The following is a 20,862-nucleotide window of genomic DNA, read 5'->3' on the forward strand; positions in this document are numbered from 1 at the left end:
GTATTTCAATATGAGTAGGAAAATGAGAGTACCGCTAAACATTTTTAAAGAAAAAAAAAAAGCACTGTCTCTTTCAGTCAAGGTCATGCTGACTCTAATAGTGAGGTCAGAAGGCACCTGGGTTTCACTCTCTCTTTCTGTCTCTCTTTCCATCTGGTGTGGTGTTCTGTATTTAGTGTTAAGGTTTAGACTTATTATAAGTTATCGTAAGTCTAAGTTAAGTCTGCTGCAACTGGATTTCGTATGGACAGTGCCAATCCTGAATGTATTGGATTTGTGACCATTATGCTCATTTGCCTATAGTAGCAGTAAAACTCTGCTGGATGAAATATAATTGCCTCTGATCTGTATTTTGGGAATCCAGCAACGTGTTTAAGTTTTTACTCTGCTAACTATACATCAGAGTTCTGCTCTGGATCAATATTGAGTAGCTTCTAGGTTAGCTAAAAAACAAAAACAAATGTCAAGCTACCATTTGTTGCTAGCATGAAAATACCCTAGAGCAAAGCAGTACGAGACTTTGAAATAATCAATATCCTGATATACACATGAACAATCCCAGATGCAGGAGATGATGCCCATGGACAGGTGGTTCAGTGCCCTGATTACATGTGAAGTCTTTGTCCATGGACACTTGGCAGTCTTTGGCATCATCTCCTGGCTCTGGGATTGCTCGTGTGTCTATTAGGATATGGATTATTTCACAATATCATACTGTTTAGGGCACTTACCGCTGGCTGCTTAAATCCATCATGGCTTTGGGGATCATACCAAATGTGATATCACAGAAATAACACCAATGCCAGTGTTTACTGGTGCAAGTCAAAAGACATTACAATAAAAAAAAGAAATGAAATAATTCAGTGGCAAAACAGCAGATATTTCAACAAAGAGCCATCAATATTAATAGAATTCCCTTTGGGCTTATTTTCTCTATTTAAAAAAAGATGGGGAAAATAGAATAAAAGAATATTGAAATGCCAGCGAGAAAACAATGAACATGTAGAGAATAAACAAAAAGCTGTGGGCATAAACTGAAACAATGATTGCAGAAAGACAGAGGGACCAGCTCAATTTCCATCCCAGGTAGATTGTACATGATGATCAGTACTCAGGACTGGCACCACATGTGTGGGGGCCTATTTTTCTGGTTTTCTTTTCCACCTCAAACTGGCTAATAAATGTAAAAGGGAATTTACTAGAATAATAACTGAATGAAGATTGACTAATAACCATTCATACAAGCAAAAACATATTACAATGCCATGTGCAGATCAATACTGGTTTTGCCAAAAACATGGAATGAATTATATGCATGGTGAACATCTCAATGTCTGAGTAACGGAACCATTGAACAAGTGGCTAAGTATTTAACAGTATCTTGATGCCAACAGAAGGTTCAAGGCAGTTTATTAAAGATTAACTGAATGGAGAGTTCTTCAGTAGGTCTAAACTTGACACCGCTCCGATGAAATGAACGTGGGTGGATGAAGGAAGAAATTGGATGAAATGTTTTTCAGTAGGTCTTATATAGCCACCACCATGACAGAATAAACACAGGTGGGCAAATGAAAGAAGACCTGTCCTCCGGATTTGCAACAGGTTTCGCCACAAAGCTTCATCAGTTCGAGGCTGTATGCACACAATACTCAAATTACAATGTATATTAATACTAAAAATGGAAAAACACAAGTAACATGCTATACCTTACCTAATGAAACAAAACAGTTAGCACAAAATGAGAAACTATTCACAGGCACAGCTTGATGAACAAACTTGCTTCAAGCCTTAAATACAACTGCAGGTGAATGGAATCAATCATTACATGGTTGCATGGTTAAAGGTACAGTATCACTTATCTGTTACCATTAAACAATAAAAAACATACATATCAAACTTATACATAACATCCCAAATCAAATTCTGTATTAAGGCCCTTAGGATACAGGGTTCCAAGTTGAAATATTAATTTATACTGCTTCTGTAACAAAACTCAATGTATGTCCACAGTTCTAAAAGGTAGTTTTTTAAGGGCCCACAAAATAAAGAAACTCAGATCATCTTCTGTATGAGCTGCTTGCTGGAAATGCTGAACTAGGGGGACGTCCAAACATTTATTACGTATTTTGGGCCTATGTTTGGAAATTCTGGTCCTAATTGCACATTTGTTTGTTTGCCCCAATTGTTTGTTGTTTGCCCCATTCAGGGCTTTTTAAAAAGTTTTTTTTTTCTCTGCAGCTGCAGACTTTAGAGTTCCTTTGAGCATGCTGCTACTGCTGTCTTATTTCTCAGGGGCTTCAGTCTCATTCCATAACTGTTGGCTCTCACTATATGAGTTTGCTAATAGAAGGCACTACAACAGAACCCCTTTGGTCACATCCACACCATATATTTTAAGCGTGTTTATACCACACCCCAAAGAGTCCTGGGAACTCTAGTTTGCCCCTCAACAAAATGCAGTTCCCAGGACTGGGTGGGGTGGGGTGGGGTGGGTGTGTGAAGCCGCCTGAATGTTCATCACTGCCAGTCTTAAATCCCAGGCTTTGGTTTCAGCAAAGACTTGGCAGAGATAAATTGATGTAGACATCCCTTGGAAGAGGCTGGGATTAGAAAACTGGCTGCAAATGTGAGACTGGGGTTTTGTAAGTCTCTAGATGGGTTTCTGTTCAGAGAAGGTGCCCTCCAGCAGTGGGGTTAGAATTAATGCACACAAAGTGATGCTCTTGAGGTGCTTGCTGTTACACAGGTAAAAGCCAGATGGCAACAAGCTCAAGCCACAAGGGATCATCTTCTTTAATAACTGATTGGCCTTCACAGCAGTCCTGAGCATTTGCTACAGAAAAAGGGGAAGCTGAGAACTTGCAAAAACCCTTTACGCTCTGTGAATGTCCTGCATCCCTGGAGCCTGAGCACACTGTTTGCTGCTTTGCACCTTCCCTCCTTTCGGTTAGATACAGAAAAGACACCATGGTGTAAAGGACAGGGGTCTGCCGATTGAACCTTTTCTTTCCCCAGGACAATGAGGATACAGTATTTTTCTCTCCCCTCCTGTACGAGAGTCCTTGGAATGTCAGGTGAGTTTCATGGAAGTTGCTTCTCTGTCATTACACACATCATTAACAGTGGCGAACGCAGAAGCAGCTGGGCCTTGCCCTGGAGAAAAGAGGCGGGTATTGTGCAAACGTACATGATTTTGGCAGGGTGTGCTGTAGTTGGCCCAGAAGCATGAAACAGTTCGAAGAGGCAGAACCACAGGCTTGAAATTAAATGGGATTTGTGGAACTGTGCAACATCTCTAACTGAAAAAGCCAAGTAGTGTTTGTTACATTTTTTCCATGTAGCCTTTCCTTTCTGCCAAGGGGATCAGGGCTGTTTAAGTGGTTTGCCTCTCCTCCCCATTTTATCCTCATCCCAACCCTGTGAGGAAGGTTAGGCTGAGAGACAGGAACTTGCCCAAAGTCACCTTGTGGTCTTCATGGCCATGAAATTCAGCAGGTAACCTTGGGACAGTCACTTTCTCCCAGCCTAACCTACCTCGCAGGGCTGTTATGAGGAGAAAAAGTTGAGGGGAGGTAGAGAAGAGAACCATGCACATCATCGTGACCTGCTTGGAGGAAACATGGAAAAATAAATGTAATAAATACTAAGTTATGACAAATTATACTCACGGTTCTGGAGTGTAGAGAGGGTCAGAGCCATGGCGTATGTACTGAGTACAGTGGAAAACTCGATAGGCAAGGCCAGCTAAGAAATCACGAGGCGACAAATATCCGGCAACTGGTCTGACTGTGAATCCAGACCTTTCTGAAGTGGAAGAAAAACCAAAATTATCTGAGTATATGTGTCAATCAACAGAAAACACAAACTATTCCATATTTTTCCTACAGAATCAAACGCCGTTTGTACCAGCTAGACATTCCTTAAGAAAATAAAATGGGTGAATTGATGCAGATCATTTAGCTGAGGGGGAAACACCAAGGTTACAATGTGCCAATATCACTAATCAGCTTCCTGTTTTATTTACAGCAGCAGATTAAAGGGAGGGGGTGGAATGCAGGGCCACTTCATACATTATACAGGTTTGAACAAAGCATTTTATCTTTAGTATCCTCATAAAATTGTCAACATTAAGGGGGAGCAAATACATGTTGCCAGCTGTGTGTATCATGCAGGAAGTATATGCAAAAATTATCTTAATGGCAAGCAATTTCGTGCTGGGTGGATACTTGGTGCAAACACTGATTTACCTCTATGTGTAATAGCCTCAGATCTTTCATGAAATCTGATGGCACATTATTCATTTGGAAATCATCGGCAAACATTTCTGTAACAGCAAAGAACCCAGTGGCATCTTAAAGGCTGACGATGTTATTATGACATAAGCTTTTTATGGACCAAAGGCACAAAGTGTTGTCCTGAGTGGTGATGTGGGGTTGACTGTAAACACTGAGGTCGAAAGGAAAAGAAATGCCGAAAAGGTCAGATGGGGGACCTTTTTTATTATCTGTCTATCATTTCATTCCGCTTCCTATAAAATTATCTCAAAACAATTTAACCATAAAAATGAATTTCATACAACTAACAACTCCAGATCCAATACAGATTGGGATTTTAAAAAATCTCCATTCAAAGGGCTTGTTGAAAAAAAGGAATGTCTTCAGATGACACCACTCCAAAACTTATGTTTATGAACAGGCCGGTTCTTTCTCAAGCTCTTTCTCATCTCATTAGTTACTGTTTAGAGTTAAATGAGCTAAGCTTAGTCCTCTTCAGGAAAAAAAAATTATGACTGTTGTCTTTGGCTGAGAGCACACGTTTGAACCTTGGAGTGCTTTTCTACCTTCAAGCAAAGAAAAAGAAGGAACTGTGATTCAGCGGCCTTCCTCGGGGATCCAGAGAACAATGCAGGACGTACCTTTGAAAGATGCAACCCAGCTCAAAGAGCAGCCAGCCAATTAATGTTAAGTGCTAGTAGCCATAAACTCAGAATAAAGGAAGGAATGGAAGCTGGGGCAGGTTAGCTTTTCAAGCCATACACAATATTTTATTTTTGATCGGAAAAATCTTTCTCAGGTTCTTAGGACTATATTTTGCTGTGACTTTTCTGCGGTCATAGTGGGAACTTTGGGGAGGGGGGCCTTTCCCCTGCCCCCAAGTTAAACATTTAATATTTGTAAGAAATATCAGCACTCCAAATCACCGGAAAAGGCAGCCCTAATAATAACTCCCTGAAACTCAAAAGATATATTCCAGGGCCTGGAACAATGAGCAGACACAAGCAACCAGGTCAAATTGAACCCAGAGATAAGGGGCAAATAGGTCTGACATCTGCCTCATCTTCTTTGGCTAAAGCTGCGTTTGCATCAGAGACTTCCCACAGCAATTCTTGCAGACTGCCGCACACGTGACCTCAGTGATGTTTGCCCTGGGTAAAACTAACGTGCCCACATTGCATCTCCGGAAGGATAAGGGATGATTATGGCCTTGGTGGGATAATTTGACACAGGCTGTGTCTATACACCCCCATTTACTCTGCACCTGGTGTGCTCCCACCAGTGGTCCGGGAAGCAGTGTGCATGTGATATTAGCCAAAAGCCATGTCTATCCTTGGGTTTCCTATTAAATGCTGTGTGTGGTGATGTGTGATTACCCAAGCCAGTTTCAATCCAAACAGAGAGAAAGAACAGCTGCAAATAAGTCCCCCTTTGACTCATTTTAAAATGGCTTCTTACTTAGGATTCTGGGTGCAGTCTTCCTGAGGGGGGGAAATGGGTCCGTTTAATTAGTTCATCCCACCACCTGTGTGCCCCATACAAGATTGCATCAAGGTCACAATGGTTGTGCACAAATCCACCGAGAAATCCCACGTGTGCACTGTCCTTGGTGTGAGGAAATATACCCCAAGGCCCTGATTGGATGAAGGAAAATCTACACTTCTGTATCCAAGCCTTTTAGTACAAAAACTGGTCTCTGACCTGCATCGAAGGCCTTCATTCAAATGAAGGATCACGCATTGAACAACTGTGTGTGCCTGGATGAAGCTTGCTGGTGAGGTCCGTAGCTTAGGCATGCTAGCTTTGTTGTTTTGTTCTGTACTCCCATTCCCAAAGGTTTGCTTTACGCTATTAGCCTTTCTTAGCTGTCTTTTATTGGTAAAGGGTTCTTATTCTATGCTTGATCATATGCTACTGAGTAAGGGCTCATTCACACTTCCATTTTTGCTTCATTTCTAAGCACAGGTCTGGGATTTCCAGGTGGTGTCAGTGTCGTTGTTGGTGTGGTCTGCCCGTCCCCCAGTATTTTCCCTGGGAAAACCCACATTTTACTGTTGAATCAGCAGAAACAGCAATCAGGTTTTCTGAATTTTTCCAGGGAAAGCACCAGAACCAAAAAGAGACACACCTGAAAAACCCAGACCCGTGCCTAGAAGAGACCTAAGTTGTGTGCTTGGAGCTCAAAAGACAGTGAGTGGATTGTTTGGCTCCTGTCTTTGTGAATCCCAAGAACATCCAGAAACAACCTGAGCTTCCCTTAGTTCAGGATTGGGGGACTACAGAGATTTTGTCAGTGCTACAGGGCAGGTTGGTTTTCCCTGGGCTATCTTACATAGTTTGCAGTAATGAGAAAAGCAGCCCAGCATGAGCAAAATGCTTTGCAATGACCTAGCAGTGTTTTAAGCCAGATAATGTATACACAGCCACAATCAATTTGTTACGCAGTGGCTGGATGAGGGGGGCAACCAAAACGGTGCCCTCCAGATGTTGTTGGACCACAACTCCCAACTACAACCAGAGGGCACCATATTGGCTACCTCCTGCTTAGAGTGTCAGACTAGAACTGCAGAAATTCCCACTTATCCATGAAGTTTACCAGGTGACTTCGGATCAATCCTTCTCAGCCTAATTTTCCTCACAGGATTTTTTTTTGGGGGGGGGGTGGGGAGAGAATACAAGGAAGCAAGAGACTATAGTTTGTCACTCTGGCCAACTTGGAGAGAGAATGGGGTTAAAGTGAAATAGATAGATAGATAGATAGATAGATAGATAGATAGATAGATAAATAAATAAATAAATAAGACTCTAAAACAGGGGGTGAGGAGGAGAGGAGAGGCCTTCTGTTATTACTCTGTAGTGCTACGGGACAAATGTCACCTCCATACAAGAGGAGTTGATGATACACAGAATGAAGCTATAATTAGGCTGTATCTCAGCCTGCTCCAGTCTTGACCCTGAACTGGAAGGCAGGGAAGTCTGGCAGAGTCAGTGCTTTTTTCCCCCTCTGGCGGTACTAATGGGTACGCAGTACTGGCACACACCCCCCCCCCAAAATGTTAGAAGTGTGGCACATACTGTAACAACTTCCTGGTGAGTACCAGCACCTAAAAAAAAAAAAAGCACTGCAAAGGAGCAATGCCTTTGTGAAGATTAGAAAGGGAGGATTACAGAAGATGAACCATGAGTAACGCAACTGGCAGAGGATCAACATTACCATCTGAGAAGGAGGCTTGGAGCAGACCAACTGGTGCACCTTCCAGCCAACTTCAGTGTTGTCGCTGGAAGTGTGCAAACTTCCAGCTCAGTTATGGAAAGGCAGCTGGGAACATCTGCCAACAGGCCCATATTGGAGGAGAAGCTTGACCCCACCATCTCCAGCTGCTTTACAAACAATCAGCTATGCAAACCTTCCTGCCCAGGACATATGGAGTCCCCATCTTGAAAATACAAAATGTAGTGAATAAGGAGGCATTGTTCGTACTCCATATAAGACTGTTAGTGCATTGGCTTGTTCCAAGCACAGAGCTGAATGCTTTGCTTTGTATTCAGATGGGTTTAGGCATGTATAGTCAAAAGGACACATGTCATAATAGAGACGTTCTCAGGGGATTGGGGGTCAGCCAGGACTTTTGTGCAAAACTCCCTCAACACAGCGAGAATTTTCTCAGCTGTAACAATTCCCCAAAGGAGAGAAAGTAGAGATTCCTGATGGGTATTTTCCCCCTGCATACAGATTTGTTCCATAACTGCTTATTCAACGTACAGAATTGTCCTGCAAAGAATAAAGATATAAACAGCTCTCATTACTTGGCCAATTGTGTAACACTTGAAATGCGACACAGTTATTTTTACAGCACCCTGTTCTGCTAGAAGCCAGATTTGACCCTTACCTTTAAGAAACATAGAAACATCCTCCAGCTGAGGGACATTATCCTCCCGGTAGCCACAATGCTTGGTCAACAAAGGGAAGTTCTTCAAATACTCTCGACAGGCATGAGTAGGATACAGTTTGGTAAGTTCCCTGAACACCACTCCCCAAGTTTTTATTTCTTCAGGTGTATAGTCCACTCTAGGGATTGGCTGGCCACTAAGAAAAAAAAAATACAAAGGTTTTGAAAACAATTACCTCTCGGTTATATGCTCCCACCAACCCATCATAAGCCCCTTCCCAGCCCCCCTAACATAGACAGGCACAAAAAGAAGAAGGCACTCAAAAGAAGGAATAACTACTTTTCAGATAGCCCATTGACAAGTTGCATGCAATGCCTGCTATTAATTCCAGCAAAAGCCTGATGTGGGTGTTGTCTCATCCCCCAGGCATGTCCTAGTGTTAGTCCCAAAACAGATCTTAAAGTCATCCTCTCTTCAGCTAGAGCAGTGGGTCAGACGCAGAACAAGAGTAAGGAACCACAGTGGCAGGGGCCGAATGCAGCCCTCCAGATCTCTTTATCTTGCTCTCCAGACTCTCCACAAGCCACACAACTCACTGCTCTGTGTCACAGCCTTCCCAGATGCTTTTACCGGAGTGGAATGTGTCTTCCTTGAATTATGCTAATAATAAGTTTTGCTTGGATGGAGGGTAGAGAGGTGTGCATGACTGGAATGCAGCCCGCTGTACGAAAGTCAAGTGTTATATCCATTGCTACACCTACTTCTGCATATTCCTTCACCTGCCCCTGGTATGTGGCCCCCGCAACACTGTTCAGGAGGCAATGTGGCCCTTGTGCTGGAAAGGTTCCCCAGCCCTGTTTAAGAAGAATCTTTCCCCTTCTACACCTAGTTCATGTAACAGGTTCACCCTTCAAATGCACTTCTTAGAAACAGCTGGGTTTTCTGTACAAGCCAGACATCACACAGAGAGAAGGTGGAGATAAGGGTCTGCCCATGACATTTTGCTGCCTCAATCATCTATGCCCTCAGGATCTGAGATGTGCCTTCCAGGAGATCTGAGATCAACTGTGCACAATCCAAAAGGGTTTTTAGAAAGTTACAATACAGTATAGAACATTTCCCCCCAACCTGGTGCTCTCTAGTTAATTTGAACTGCCATCAGTCCTAGCTGGCATGGTGAATGGTCAAGGATGACGGGGTTGTAGTCCAAAACATATAGAGGGCAAGAGGTTGAGGAAGGCTGATACAGTGGTTTTCCTACATATTCGGAATATGCCATACACATTAATTTCAGTAATCTCAATGCTATGTACAGTTTGTAAGGCAGATCAGTATTATCACAGAGAGAGAAAGAGAAAGACCCAAATAGATGCAGGAAATAGTTTCAAAATAATATAACACATCTGGAGCAATGCATTTTAATAGAATGTCTTCTTAGGGGGTAATAGATTAACATTCTTCTTTTGCTTGCTCTGAAAGGCTATTCTAATGTTATCCTTGTGCCTGTAAATGGTTATTACAAGGACATGAATACTACCGGGTAGCTGGCAAGATTCACAGAGGGAGGGAGAAGTGTTATGATCCGATTTGGTTTAGTTGGCTACCTATATTTTGTTATGCATCTATACAAACCAATAAAAACTATTTATTGGATTCTCAAAGAATCCTGGGAAGGGTGCTGGGAACTGTAGCTCTGAGGGGGGGTTAAACTATACAGTTCTCCAGATTCTTTGGAGAAGCTATAATTTAAAGTGGTATAAGCGTGGTTTTAGATGCATCGTGTGGTTGTGACCTTAGTCTCTTACCTAGAAAATGACATTTCTCAGAAGGCTATTGTGAATGTGATAACAATCATAAAGCACTTTGAATACTGAAAGGCCCGTTGCTGCCTAGATGAACCCTCTACTCTCCCCTCCTTTCAAGACTTCTCTCGACTCCAGTAAAGCAGGATTTATTCAGTATGTTTCTTAGATGCAGGAACTGATACCAATCCTTAGTATAGAAGCTGCTCCAATAATAAGTATCCTCTGTGGAAAAGGAATCATCTGGAATTAATGTGCTTTGAGGCTGCCTATTCAGCCTGGAAATTCTCATTAAGCACAATCGTCTTCCTTTCTTTTCTTCCCACCTTCACTTCTTTCTTTTCACTAACAAACAATTACAACAAGGGTTTTGCTTAGCTGGGTGGGGGGCGGATGTTGTTAGCAAGCTGTGGTGGAACTGAACGGATAGTACACAGAAGGCTGAAATGAATCATAGAGTTGGGGGTCACAGAGCCTAAACCTTTTGCTCAATGCTCTTGTAATCACAGCAGCTTTGGAAGATGGCTGCTTAGCAACTGCTGCAATACCTCCAGCAAAGGGGAACCCACCACCTCCTGAGATTGTCTGTTCCACAGCTGATCAATCCTTACCATTAGGAAAGCTCTCATGTTAGTTAGAATCTGCTCCCTGATAATCTCCCACGCATAGATTATAGTATCCTCTGGAAGAGCAACAGAGACCAAGCCTTCTTCAGTATGACAGTCCTTCAGAGGTTTGAAGGCATCTCTCATGTCTCCTCCCCCCACCTTTATCTTCTCTTCTCCTAGCTAAATATACCTGGGCCTTTCCATTGTACCTCCTAGGAGTTGAGTACTTCCACGCTGCAACTATTTCTGGTTGGGATTCAATTACTGAAAGATACTCGGAGTCGAGTGTGAATTTCATACTCTTTATTCAGCTCATAGTAGTGAGGAATGTAGTTCCACCAAAACATTTGCTTTATATACACTATTTACACAATGGGCCCCACGTGATTGGCTAATTCCGGGATACTCCTGTATGCCAATCGGAGTGCAGATTCACTTCCACCTGGAGCTGGATTGGGTGGCTCCTGCGGACCAATCAGACTGCTGCAATCTCAATCCTATTGTTCTGGGACCAGACTGCTGCAATCTCAATCCTATTGTTCTAGGACCAATCAGACTGCTGCAGTTTGGATCCTATTCAACTCAGTACATAACAATTACATACCGTAAACTTCAGGTCACTCAATTAAAGCTGATTGCGAAGCCATAAGCAACAAGCCCATTTCCCCCAAAGACTGAGATGAAAGAAACTGAGATGAAAAATGCACTGGAAAGTGTGAGATTACGTGGTGGCGCACACAGCCCAGCCTTCCCACCAACAAATCAGAGTAAGGTCTGAAGCCACATGAAGCTACCACCTTGCTGAACCTAACCAGGTCTTTTTATGGCCAGTCCCTGCTGGATGAGAGCCCTCATGCATGCTACCTTGGGTCTCATTTTGCAAGAAAGATGGGGTACAAATCAAAGATGATGAATACATTCAATGCACAGGTTCTTGCTATCAGTATAAATTCATCCAAGAAACCATTGAGGACAGTTGAAGAAGACATACTGCACTCTAGAAATGACCAGTCACTGATTGCATCTTATGGAGCAAGCAGAATTTCACGGCCAAAGCAAACTCAGAAATACAGTCTGGGTAAATAACAATAGCTGCCAACGATAGGCATCCCCTACTCAGAAGCAGGGGGAGTCATGGCTCATTTGCATGCATTAATTAAGCTGAATTGCGTACACATTTAAACATTTCCCCATTTTCTTACACCAGCACAGCAGGGTAGAAGTGGGGGCGGGGGGGGCGGGAATGGTTCTGGCTGGTTTGAAACTAGTCAAGTACAGCTGAAGCTGAGCAGAGATGTGCAAAAGGTACTTGCAAAAGGAACATTTAGGGGATCCATATCCATATAAAATGCTAATAGAACAGTAGTGATCTATCCAGAGAGAAAAACTGCTGCCTCTGCTCACAAGACACAAATGCCCTCCCTCTCCTGTGTGTGTGTGTGTGTGTGTGTGTGTGTGTGTGTGTGTGTGCCTTTTTATGGGCTTTTAAGCATGCTCTTTTCCTGCCAAGTTTTACTGTTTGCTGAGGGGGAAATAAATGTTTTCATCTCCGCCCCCCCTCCACTCCTTCCTTGTGCGCTTAGAGAACTCAAAGAAGTAGGCAGAAACCACAAACAGGGGAGGGAGGGGGGGAAAGAGAAATTTTAAAAAAGAAAGCATGAAACTGAAAAGTACATCAAATTAGCATGTGCCTTCTTGGGAATGTGAAGAGTTTGGCCCATTATGAGTAAAATGAGAATGTGATTGGAATTAGCTTGACTTGGAAGCTCGCGTGACAAGAAAATTGCAAAAAGCAGCAGGTATTTGTAGGTAGCGCTGAAAATTTACTAACTCCTGGGGATCGTAATGAATTCAAAATGTAGGACTGATCTGCAAACACTTTAAAAGGGGGGGAGGAGAGAAAAAGAAAAATGCCAGTGTAGGATTTGGAGGTGGTATTATTCGTTACAGGGTAAGTCACTCATGTGAAGGTGCAATCCTATGGTAAATTTGCTCTAGCTGGAGCTCTTTAGGATTTTGGTTAGATTCTAGAGCATATAGGAGCTTAAATGGAAGCCAAGATATAATCGAAAATGTGGAACCAATGCTCTTTTTCTAGAAAAAGAAATGCTGGAACTCACCATGAACACCTCCCTTGTTCTTTTATAATGGCAATGGCACCTACTTGAGAGGTGCTGGAACTCAGTTCTGGTGAGTTCTGGATGGAAAATATCCTTGTGTGGAACCCCCCCTCCACACACACACACACACACACACACACACACACACACACAATTCTGTGGTGGTGGAAGCCATAAACCAGGGGTCAGCAAACTTTTTCAGCCGGGGGCCGGTCCACTGTCCCTCAGACCTTGTGGTGGGCCAGACTATATATTTTTTGGGGGGTGAACTAATTCCTATGCCCCACAAATAACCCAGAGATGCATTTTAAATAAAAGCACACATTCTACTCATGTAAAAACACCAGGCAGGCCCCACAAATAATCCAGAGATGCATTTTAAATAAAAGGACACATTGTACTCATGTAAAAACACCAGGCAGGCCCCACAAATAACCCAGAGATGCATTTTAAATAAAAGGACACATTCTACTCATTATACACACTGATTCCTGAACCGTCCGCAGGCCAGATTTAGAAGGCGACTGGGCCAGATGCAGTCCCCAGGCCTTAGTTTGTCTACCCATGCCATAAACCATTTAATGTGATTGGTGTGCTGAGCTAGCAGTTGAGGTGACAAGGCATGATAGCAGCTCTTCTGAGAGCCCCATAGTGAGGGTGGGGCAAATGGAGCCCTCCCAGCTGTGTTTCGCCCTCCCAGCCCCCTGGATTTATTTCTTTTAATTGTCCTTTTAATTTGTGACATGACAGACAATGAGAGTGACCATTTAAAGAATGACATCTTGTTTGAGAACAGGAGCAATTTAGGAATAGAAGCCTCTGAAAAATTCAGTGAATAAGGCCTGCTCACTCAGTACTTTACCAAACTAAGGGTGGATTTTTCATGACAGCCACCCTTATGTTTGACACATTTTTTACATTAGTTTAATCCTGTTCAAAAGTATGATTTCCAGGTGCTGTGCATATGCTCTTTCTCTGAAAGGTTGCCTTGTGAACCCACAGTTCAGAATTACGTACATTTGCAAAACGAGGTCAACTACACAGTAAATATTTTATCCAGTTAAGGACTTAATCTCATTGGCTTCAACAAGAAGCTTATGCCTATTGTTTTCAGCATCACTCTCTCCAAATGCTCGTCTTTGGTTGCATTGCAAGGTGCTGTTGCTCTGTTTCTAAACCTGTGTTTTTGAATTGGTGCTGTCAGGTTACAAGATTTGAATTGATTTTTTGAGAAAGCAAGCTGCATACTAGTTTTTAAGTTCTTAGTCATACCATAAAGTATTTTGCTTGTTTTACAACTTTTGGTATCCAATAAATAATAATAATAATTTTTAATTAATTAATTAATTAATATCCCACCCATCTGGCTGGGAGTTTCCCCAACCACTCTGAGCGGCTTCCAGCAAAATATAAAAATACAATAATTCATCAAATATTAAAAGCTTCCCTAAACAGGGCTGCCTCACCATGTTCACACTAGGATCCTTAACATCTTTTTATCTTATGAAACAAACAAGCAAACAAACAAAATGCCAGTCATTTAATTGCTGGTGTTAACTTTCTGTTAACTTGACCTTTACATAGCCCATTATGTGAGTTGACACACACTTTGCATGAAGGGGGAGTGAGCAGGGAGGTCATTGTTCTTTTCCTGGCCCTCACACAGCTCTCTCAACCAGGCAAGCAAGAAGCATTATGAGAGTTCAAGGGACACATGCCAGCTAGGCAAAAATTCTCAAGGAAGGTTCAAAGCAAGAGTGTGGCTTAGGAGGAGTATAGCAGGTAGAGAGCACCAGACAGAGAGGTTCTCTATTCATTCATTCATTCATTCATTCATTAATATCGGAGATGAAGTGATGACCCAAAGTGTCAAGGAGAAGGCTGTAGTTCAGTGGTAGAGCTCAGGCTTCGCATTCAAGTGGACAATGGCTTGATTTGGTAAGTCAGTTTCCTACATTCCACAGCTGAACTCAAAATAAGCACAGTTTAGATGCTCACCCTACCAATTCAGTTGTGTAAAAGGGCCACTCCCCATGGCTGCTGCTTGATTATCACCCAAGCAGGTGGTGTCTTTTTTCCCTCTGAATCAGTAGCAATTCCACAACAACAAACAAAGTTCTGTACTCACTATTTATAATTCATGGCAACGTCAACAAAATATTTCCTTCTCTGCCGATACACATTGTCCTTAAATCCCTAAAGCAGATAAAAGAAACTGAATGCATACCAAAGAGAATTAACAACAGAAGAAGAAAAATCAATAATCAAAGTGGTTTCTAAAATAACTCTTATTAATATTGTAATTCATGCCATCTGTGGAGCAGTTAGCAAATGTAATGATATTGTTACACACCACTCAAATCTTTAAGCGGCAAGAGATTCCAGGGGCCCACATTTCCTTTGGAAATGAGGCACAGCAGAGACTGTGGTGTCTTTATGATATGTGGTTTATGTGCACATATATACCGGTAAAACCTACTTTGTTAATCACCTTTCTTTTGTTCTCCATCATGGCTCTTCATCCAGGTGATTTCCTGAGCATGTAAAAACTGGTTTGGCCTGTATTTTGACACTATTAAATTCAGTGTCTGACAGCCCATCTTGATACTCCAAGCACTGATTAACTAACACTTAGTAAATGCAGGAATTATTGGTGTCTTGCATCCACAAACACATAACAAGATGTACAAGAACAGCCCTTTACTACAACGAAACTTGACTAAGACTATGTACATATCACCAGCTTAAAATGCAGTTACATGTATATTGTTCTTTTTCTTATTTCAGATCAAAGCTGGTTTGGAGCAGGGAATACATCAAAATGCAGCACTACACTGTATTTCCTAGTCAACAACAGGATAGGTATGGATTATGTGTCTGCCTTTATTAGTACTTTGCCGTGTGTGTGTGTGTGTGTAAGAGATAGTCTTATGAGTGTAGCATACATTCTCAGTGCACAAGCAGCACATGTACAATGTAACATTACATATATCCATGTGATACAGTATTTAATTGCTTTTTCTTTTCTTTTTTTAAAGGCAAGCTTTAGAGGTGGCTACCATGAAAACCTGTGGCTCTTTGCTAATCCCCTTTTAAGGGGCTACCATGTGTCCAAATTTCATGCACCTATGTAAAAATACAAAAAGGAAAAAGGAAAAAAAAAGCTATAGCTTCACAATGCAAGTCAGTGTGATTTTTGCAGATTTGCTTTTTCCGAATCACAATCCAGATCCAGGGCTCGGGTCAGTTCCAGATTGTCTCACATCTAAACAGGTATATCAGGGCCCAAAGTAGCTTGGGATTTCCTGCTCAGGGCCAGCCCAAGGGCAAGGTGAAGCTTGAGGTGAAGGACAATGTAGTCCCCACCCCTCCATGTACAAAATAGGGTGGCCACAAGCAAAAGGTGAAAGGGGGTCCTTAGCTATAATCTGCTAAGATACCTCTTGTACCAAAGGTGCAGGACACCATTTCCAGGCCCGTGCAGAGCTTGTCTGGGGTGGGGAGTCTTGTTAGAATAAAGTTATAAACTAGAAGACAATGAAAATGAAGAAGAAGAAGAAGAAGAAGAAGAAGAAGAAGAAGAAGAAGAAGAAGAAGAAGAAAGCGGTCAGTACATGGTAGGGGGCCTCTGCCTGGCTTAGCCCTCCAAGGCCAGAGCAAGTGCACCCGGCTGCCCCCTGTAACGGACCAACCCTGTGCCTGGGTGTGAGCAGGTGCCCAGCACTCGAAGAGTTAACACCCACTCTAGATGACTGGCAGCACAATCGCAGAGGCGGGTCTTTTCCACCTTTTAAAAGGGGAGAATGGCAGTTGGGGCGGTTGTTGTGGGTTGTGGGTCAGGGAGTAAGGGTGAGAGGGAGAGCGGGTTGGAGGTTAGGCTTAGGTTAGGAAAGGAAGACATTTATTCCTGTTTAAAGTTGTATCCAAGCTTATGTAACCAATTGAAGAACATTGTAACCGCATTCTACCTTAACTTCTAAAATATATATAAGTTACCTCAATAAACATATTTTTGTTGTTCAACGTTCGTGATCTCTGGCAGTGCGTCAGTACCTCTAGAGGTGTGGTTGAGGGGAAAAGCACTAGAGGTTTCCTTGAGAGAAAGGGGATGGGTGGCTTATTTACCTAACACACAGAGGACTGGGCAGGGAAGCCAAAGGTGCCACGCAGTTGCCAGAAAGGAACGGGCAAGCTGCAGCAGTTTGGGAACCCAGGGCGGGAGAATCCCAAGGTGGCAGGAGTTTCACTTTAAGAACGTGGAGAACTGAGGTACCCCGAGGACATCTCTCATAATATCATTTTGGGGATTCATTTTAGTCGTCGGTGAACCCTAGGGAGAGACACAGTCAGGGGAAACTTTTTACACAGTTGTGAGGGCTCTTGGTGGGACACTGAAAGGGCCCGTCACACCCCCTCCCTCTCTACATGGGCCTTCCCAATCCTCATTTACACCTGAGCACTCTAGGACAGAATCTGACTGTATAGATGTACCTTGGTTCTCGAACAGAATGCGTTTCGGGAGTCTGTTCCTGGAACCATTTGAAAACCAAAGTGCGGCTTCCAATTGGCTGCAGGGAGCTCCAATTGGAAGCCACGGAAGCTGTGCTGGACGTTCGACTTCCGGAAATTGTTTGAAAACCAGAACAGTCACTTCTGGGTTTTGATCATTCGGGAGCCGATTTGTTTGGTAGCCAAGGCGTTCAGCTTCCAAGGTACAACTATACTAGTAGTTAAATATTACTTCAACGTTATCATCATTGGCACAGTACTTGAAGGCAGGAAGCTAGCTTCGAAGGGCAGGGCAGGCCATATAGCCCACCTAACTCCAACCTTCCAGCACCTCGCCACCACACAGGAGTAACTGATCTGCTAGTGCAGGGGTGGAGAGCCCCACAGATGTTGTTGCACTCTAACTCCCACCATCCCTAACTATTGGTAGTGCTGGCTGTGGCTGATGGGAGTCGTAGTGCAACAGCATCTGGAGGGCTACAAAAAATCAAAGTGGAAGGAGTTTGCAGTAGGCTTGTAAAAAGCAAGTCAATTTCTGAGTACGCCAAGCTTCCATTAGGCCTGGTGCTGATTTTGGCAATGATGCTCTAAGTCATGAAGAGTTGGGATACTTTTGCCAGTCACAGAACAAAATCTATGGCATTTTCTTTCTTTCTTTCTTTAATTCAATACCCATTGAATTGCCAGGATGGCTTCAGTTTTCCCAAGTTCCCTTCCTGAAGAGAGAGAGAAAAGGCAAGGCAAATGTTTTCAAGAGGTTAATTTCCCCCCAGCTTTGGAGTCGTGGCTTTTGGCAGTACGTGAGCCTTGCAGAGTGTGTGAAATATGAGCTGAAACAGTGCTGCCATATTAAAAACAGGGATGAAACACAAGGAACCTGCATGGAGGCTGCATTCCTGCTGAGCCTAAAGGATGCTATGATTTCTACCTCATAATTATCTCCCATAGTGTGAGCAGCTTTTCAATTGCCTTCTTCTTTCCCCTCCCACACCGCTAGGAATGCTCATTTAATATCTATATTCTTTTAAGTGAAATAGCAGTGGGCATAACTTTAAGTACTCAAGTGATTTTGGAGCGCAACACTTACATGCACCATTTTTAAAAAAGGAAAAAAAGTAATCTAAAAGGTAAAGGGGGGGAGAGAGAAAGCAACGGGATAGTTTGTTCGTCATTTTTATTTATTTATTTATTTTGTGATAGCTTGTGCAGCTCTGTCATGCTGAAAATACAGCATAATAGCTGGCAGGGGTGGGGAGCGGACAGAAGAGAGCTATCCCAAGTCTTCTAAAGCATCTCTTTTAAGCAGAAGTTGTAGACCATGAAAACGACCTGAGTGGATTTGCACCTTAATCTGAAATGCATTAGCTGAATATTTTTTGGGATCTGTCTGTCATATTGAAGCGCGTCAGGTGGCAGGAGAAATCAAAGTGGTGAATCAGTCCTCAGGAAGCAGAAAAGGGCAATGACTTGTTTCCTGCTAGTTCTAAGGAACTTGAGTTAGAGGATGGTAGATTACAGCTGAACATCAGAAGAAACTTTGTAAGAATATGAACAGGGAAAGAATGGTAAAGCAAATGCCCAGGGTTAATTTCTGGCATCTCCAGGTACGGTTGGGAATGACTCCAGTCTAAAACCCTCTCTAGAGAGCCACTGCTGGTTAGCATAGACCATAGATGAGGAACATGTAGTTCTCCAAATGTTGCTGGAATGCAGCCCCCATTATCCCTGGCTATTGGCCATGCTGATGGGAGGCTAATTGGAGTTGCAGTCCAACAGCATCTGGAAGGTCATAGATTCTCCATCCCTGCAGTAAAAGATCATTCCCTATGTTCCTCCCAAAAGCAGTTCAACAACAGTACCATTTTCCTAGGATGCTGGTGGATTTCTTATTGCTGGAGAACTCCAATCAGAAGCTTGACAGCTCTGGATTTCCAGTATCAAGCAGAAAATTGAATTAGATAGCCTACAACAAATTCTGAGACATTGGCCCATGCGATGAAGTGTCATTGCAAAGGGGAAGGTTCAAGGAAACTCCTGAAATATCTTCCGTATTATACGTTGTCACAAAAGATCCCTGGATTTCTAAAGAAACCCACCTCCCTCCTGCATTCAGTGAAGGTTTTTGGAATTAGCATCATGGTTATGAAATGAGCTGAAGGGATCAAGCATACTTAATAAAGAAATGCATCCAGTTCTAGGAAAATGCCACTGCCTAGGATATTGTACATTTCATGGCTTGGCTTTGCCAACAAGACATTGTATCTCATCCTAAGCAATTTATCATTTCTACAACAGGAGTAAGTATAAAACAACATGGGCTGCATAATCCACTGTATAACGACTCTGTAATGTTTTGTTCCATTATTATTTTGTATTTTCTTCCAATTAGAGTTATGGAACTGCCTTGGGTGCCATTTGGTGGAAAGGATATAAATTAAGCTACTTAATAAGTTATTTCAAATAATAATATTTAATAATAATTTCTTAATTATAGCAATACTTCTAATTACAAGAAGAAGAAGAAGAAGAAGAAGAAGAAGAAGAAGAAGAAGAAAGTTCAGTTCTTTATCATCAAATTGTCACAAATGTTTACTTGGCTGCATTTACTGAACACTTACAGGGTGATCTGCATCCAGTTCAGAGCCGTACATTAGAACTCTTTGGGAACATTTGTCTAATTCAGCAATCTTCCTGGGGAACCAAGGAACACAGTCAAGCTCTGGAGGAAATACAGAGTGATTGGAGGCATCAGATTCTCACTGCTTCTTCACAAAGCTTTGCTAATTTTGAGATAAATTTTGAAAGAGAAAACAATAGCCTTGCCTTCCTCATCGGTCCAGATGTTTTCCGGTGGATTCAGAGTTACAATGTTCGTTTCATACTTTAACAACTGAATGAGCTCATTGAATTCTTTCTTGCTACAGTCACAGTCCACAAAAATTTCTACCTCTGAACTCCTTCTCTTGGATTTTCTTGATTCAATATGAACCATACTCACATGCTTCTCCTGTAGACAGAAGGAAAGATTGGTTCATTGACTCACTGAATTCATTTAGAAGAGAAGTGGTTTAATGGGTGTTCTGAACAGGATGTAGTTTAATGTGCATATAAAGGCATTTGTGTTAAGAAAATCCTTCATCTGTATTAAATTACTTATTTGTTATTTTTAGTTCAATAAGTGTGCTGTAAAATTATGCCTGCATTAATTGCTCCATTTTATTAGATATCTGAAAACTGTAACTATTGTAGGATAATTAAAGGTGATTTGCCATGGCCATTTCTTATAAAACAGGTGTTCACTGTAAAAAAATTATACTATTCAATGCCCAATTTATAGACAAGTTAAGTTAATGGGCAAGAAATGAAATAGTGTGAAGATACAAGAAAAGTATTTATTTCAATCTACTTTAGTCTAACTGAACATTGTTACCCCACTTTGCTATCAGCAATAATCAAGATGACAAGCCAAATAGCTTTCATAAACATATTACAAAGAAACAACCACATCAAGAGTATGGAAACAATATTCTGTTCTGCAACAAAGTAGTTGCTTTTTCACATATTCACTTCAAGTGCCATGTGAAAAATAACTAATGATAGTCATGAACTGGCAGGACAATGGGGAGGAGGAAGAGGATCCTGGCATGGGGTGTAGCCA

General features: G+C 42.2%; 1 protein-coding gene across 1 annotated transcript in view; it reads right to left on the minus strand.

The window, feature by feature from the left end:
* TPH2 (tryptophan hydroxylase 2) overlaps positions 1–20,862 on the minus strand; it is a 60,255-nt gene that overhangs the window by 31,187 nt on the left and 8,206 nt on the right. The window contains 5 exon segments of the mRNA XM_033161586.1: positions 3,669–3,804; positions 8,165–8,361; positions 14,824–14,891; positions 19,823–19,923; positions 20,028–20,211. Coding sequence (XP_033017477.1) covers positions 3,669–3,804; positions 8,165–8,361; positions 14,824–14,891; positions 19,823–19,923; positions 20,028–20,211 — 686 coding nt within the window.

The sequence above is a fragment of the Lacerta agilis genome, chromosome 10 (assembly GCF_009819535.1).
Source record: "Lacerta agilis isolate rLacAgi1 chromosome 10, rLacAgi1.pri, whole genome shotgun sequence".
Classification (NCBI taxonomy): Eukaryota; Metazoa; Chordata; class Lepidosauria; order Squamata; family Lacertidae; genus Lacerta; species Lacerta agilis.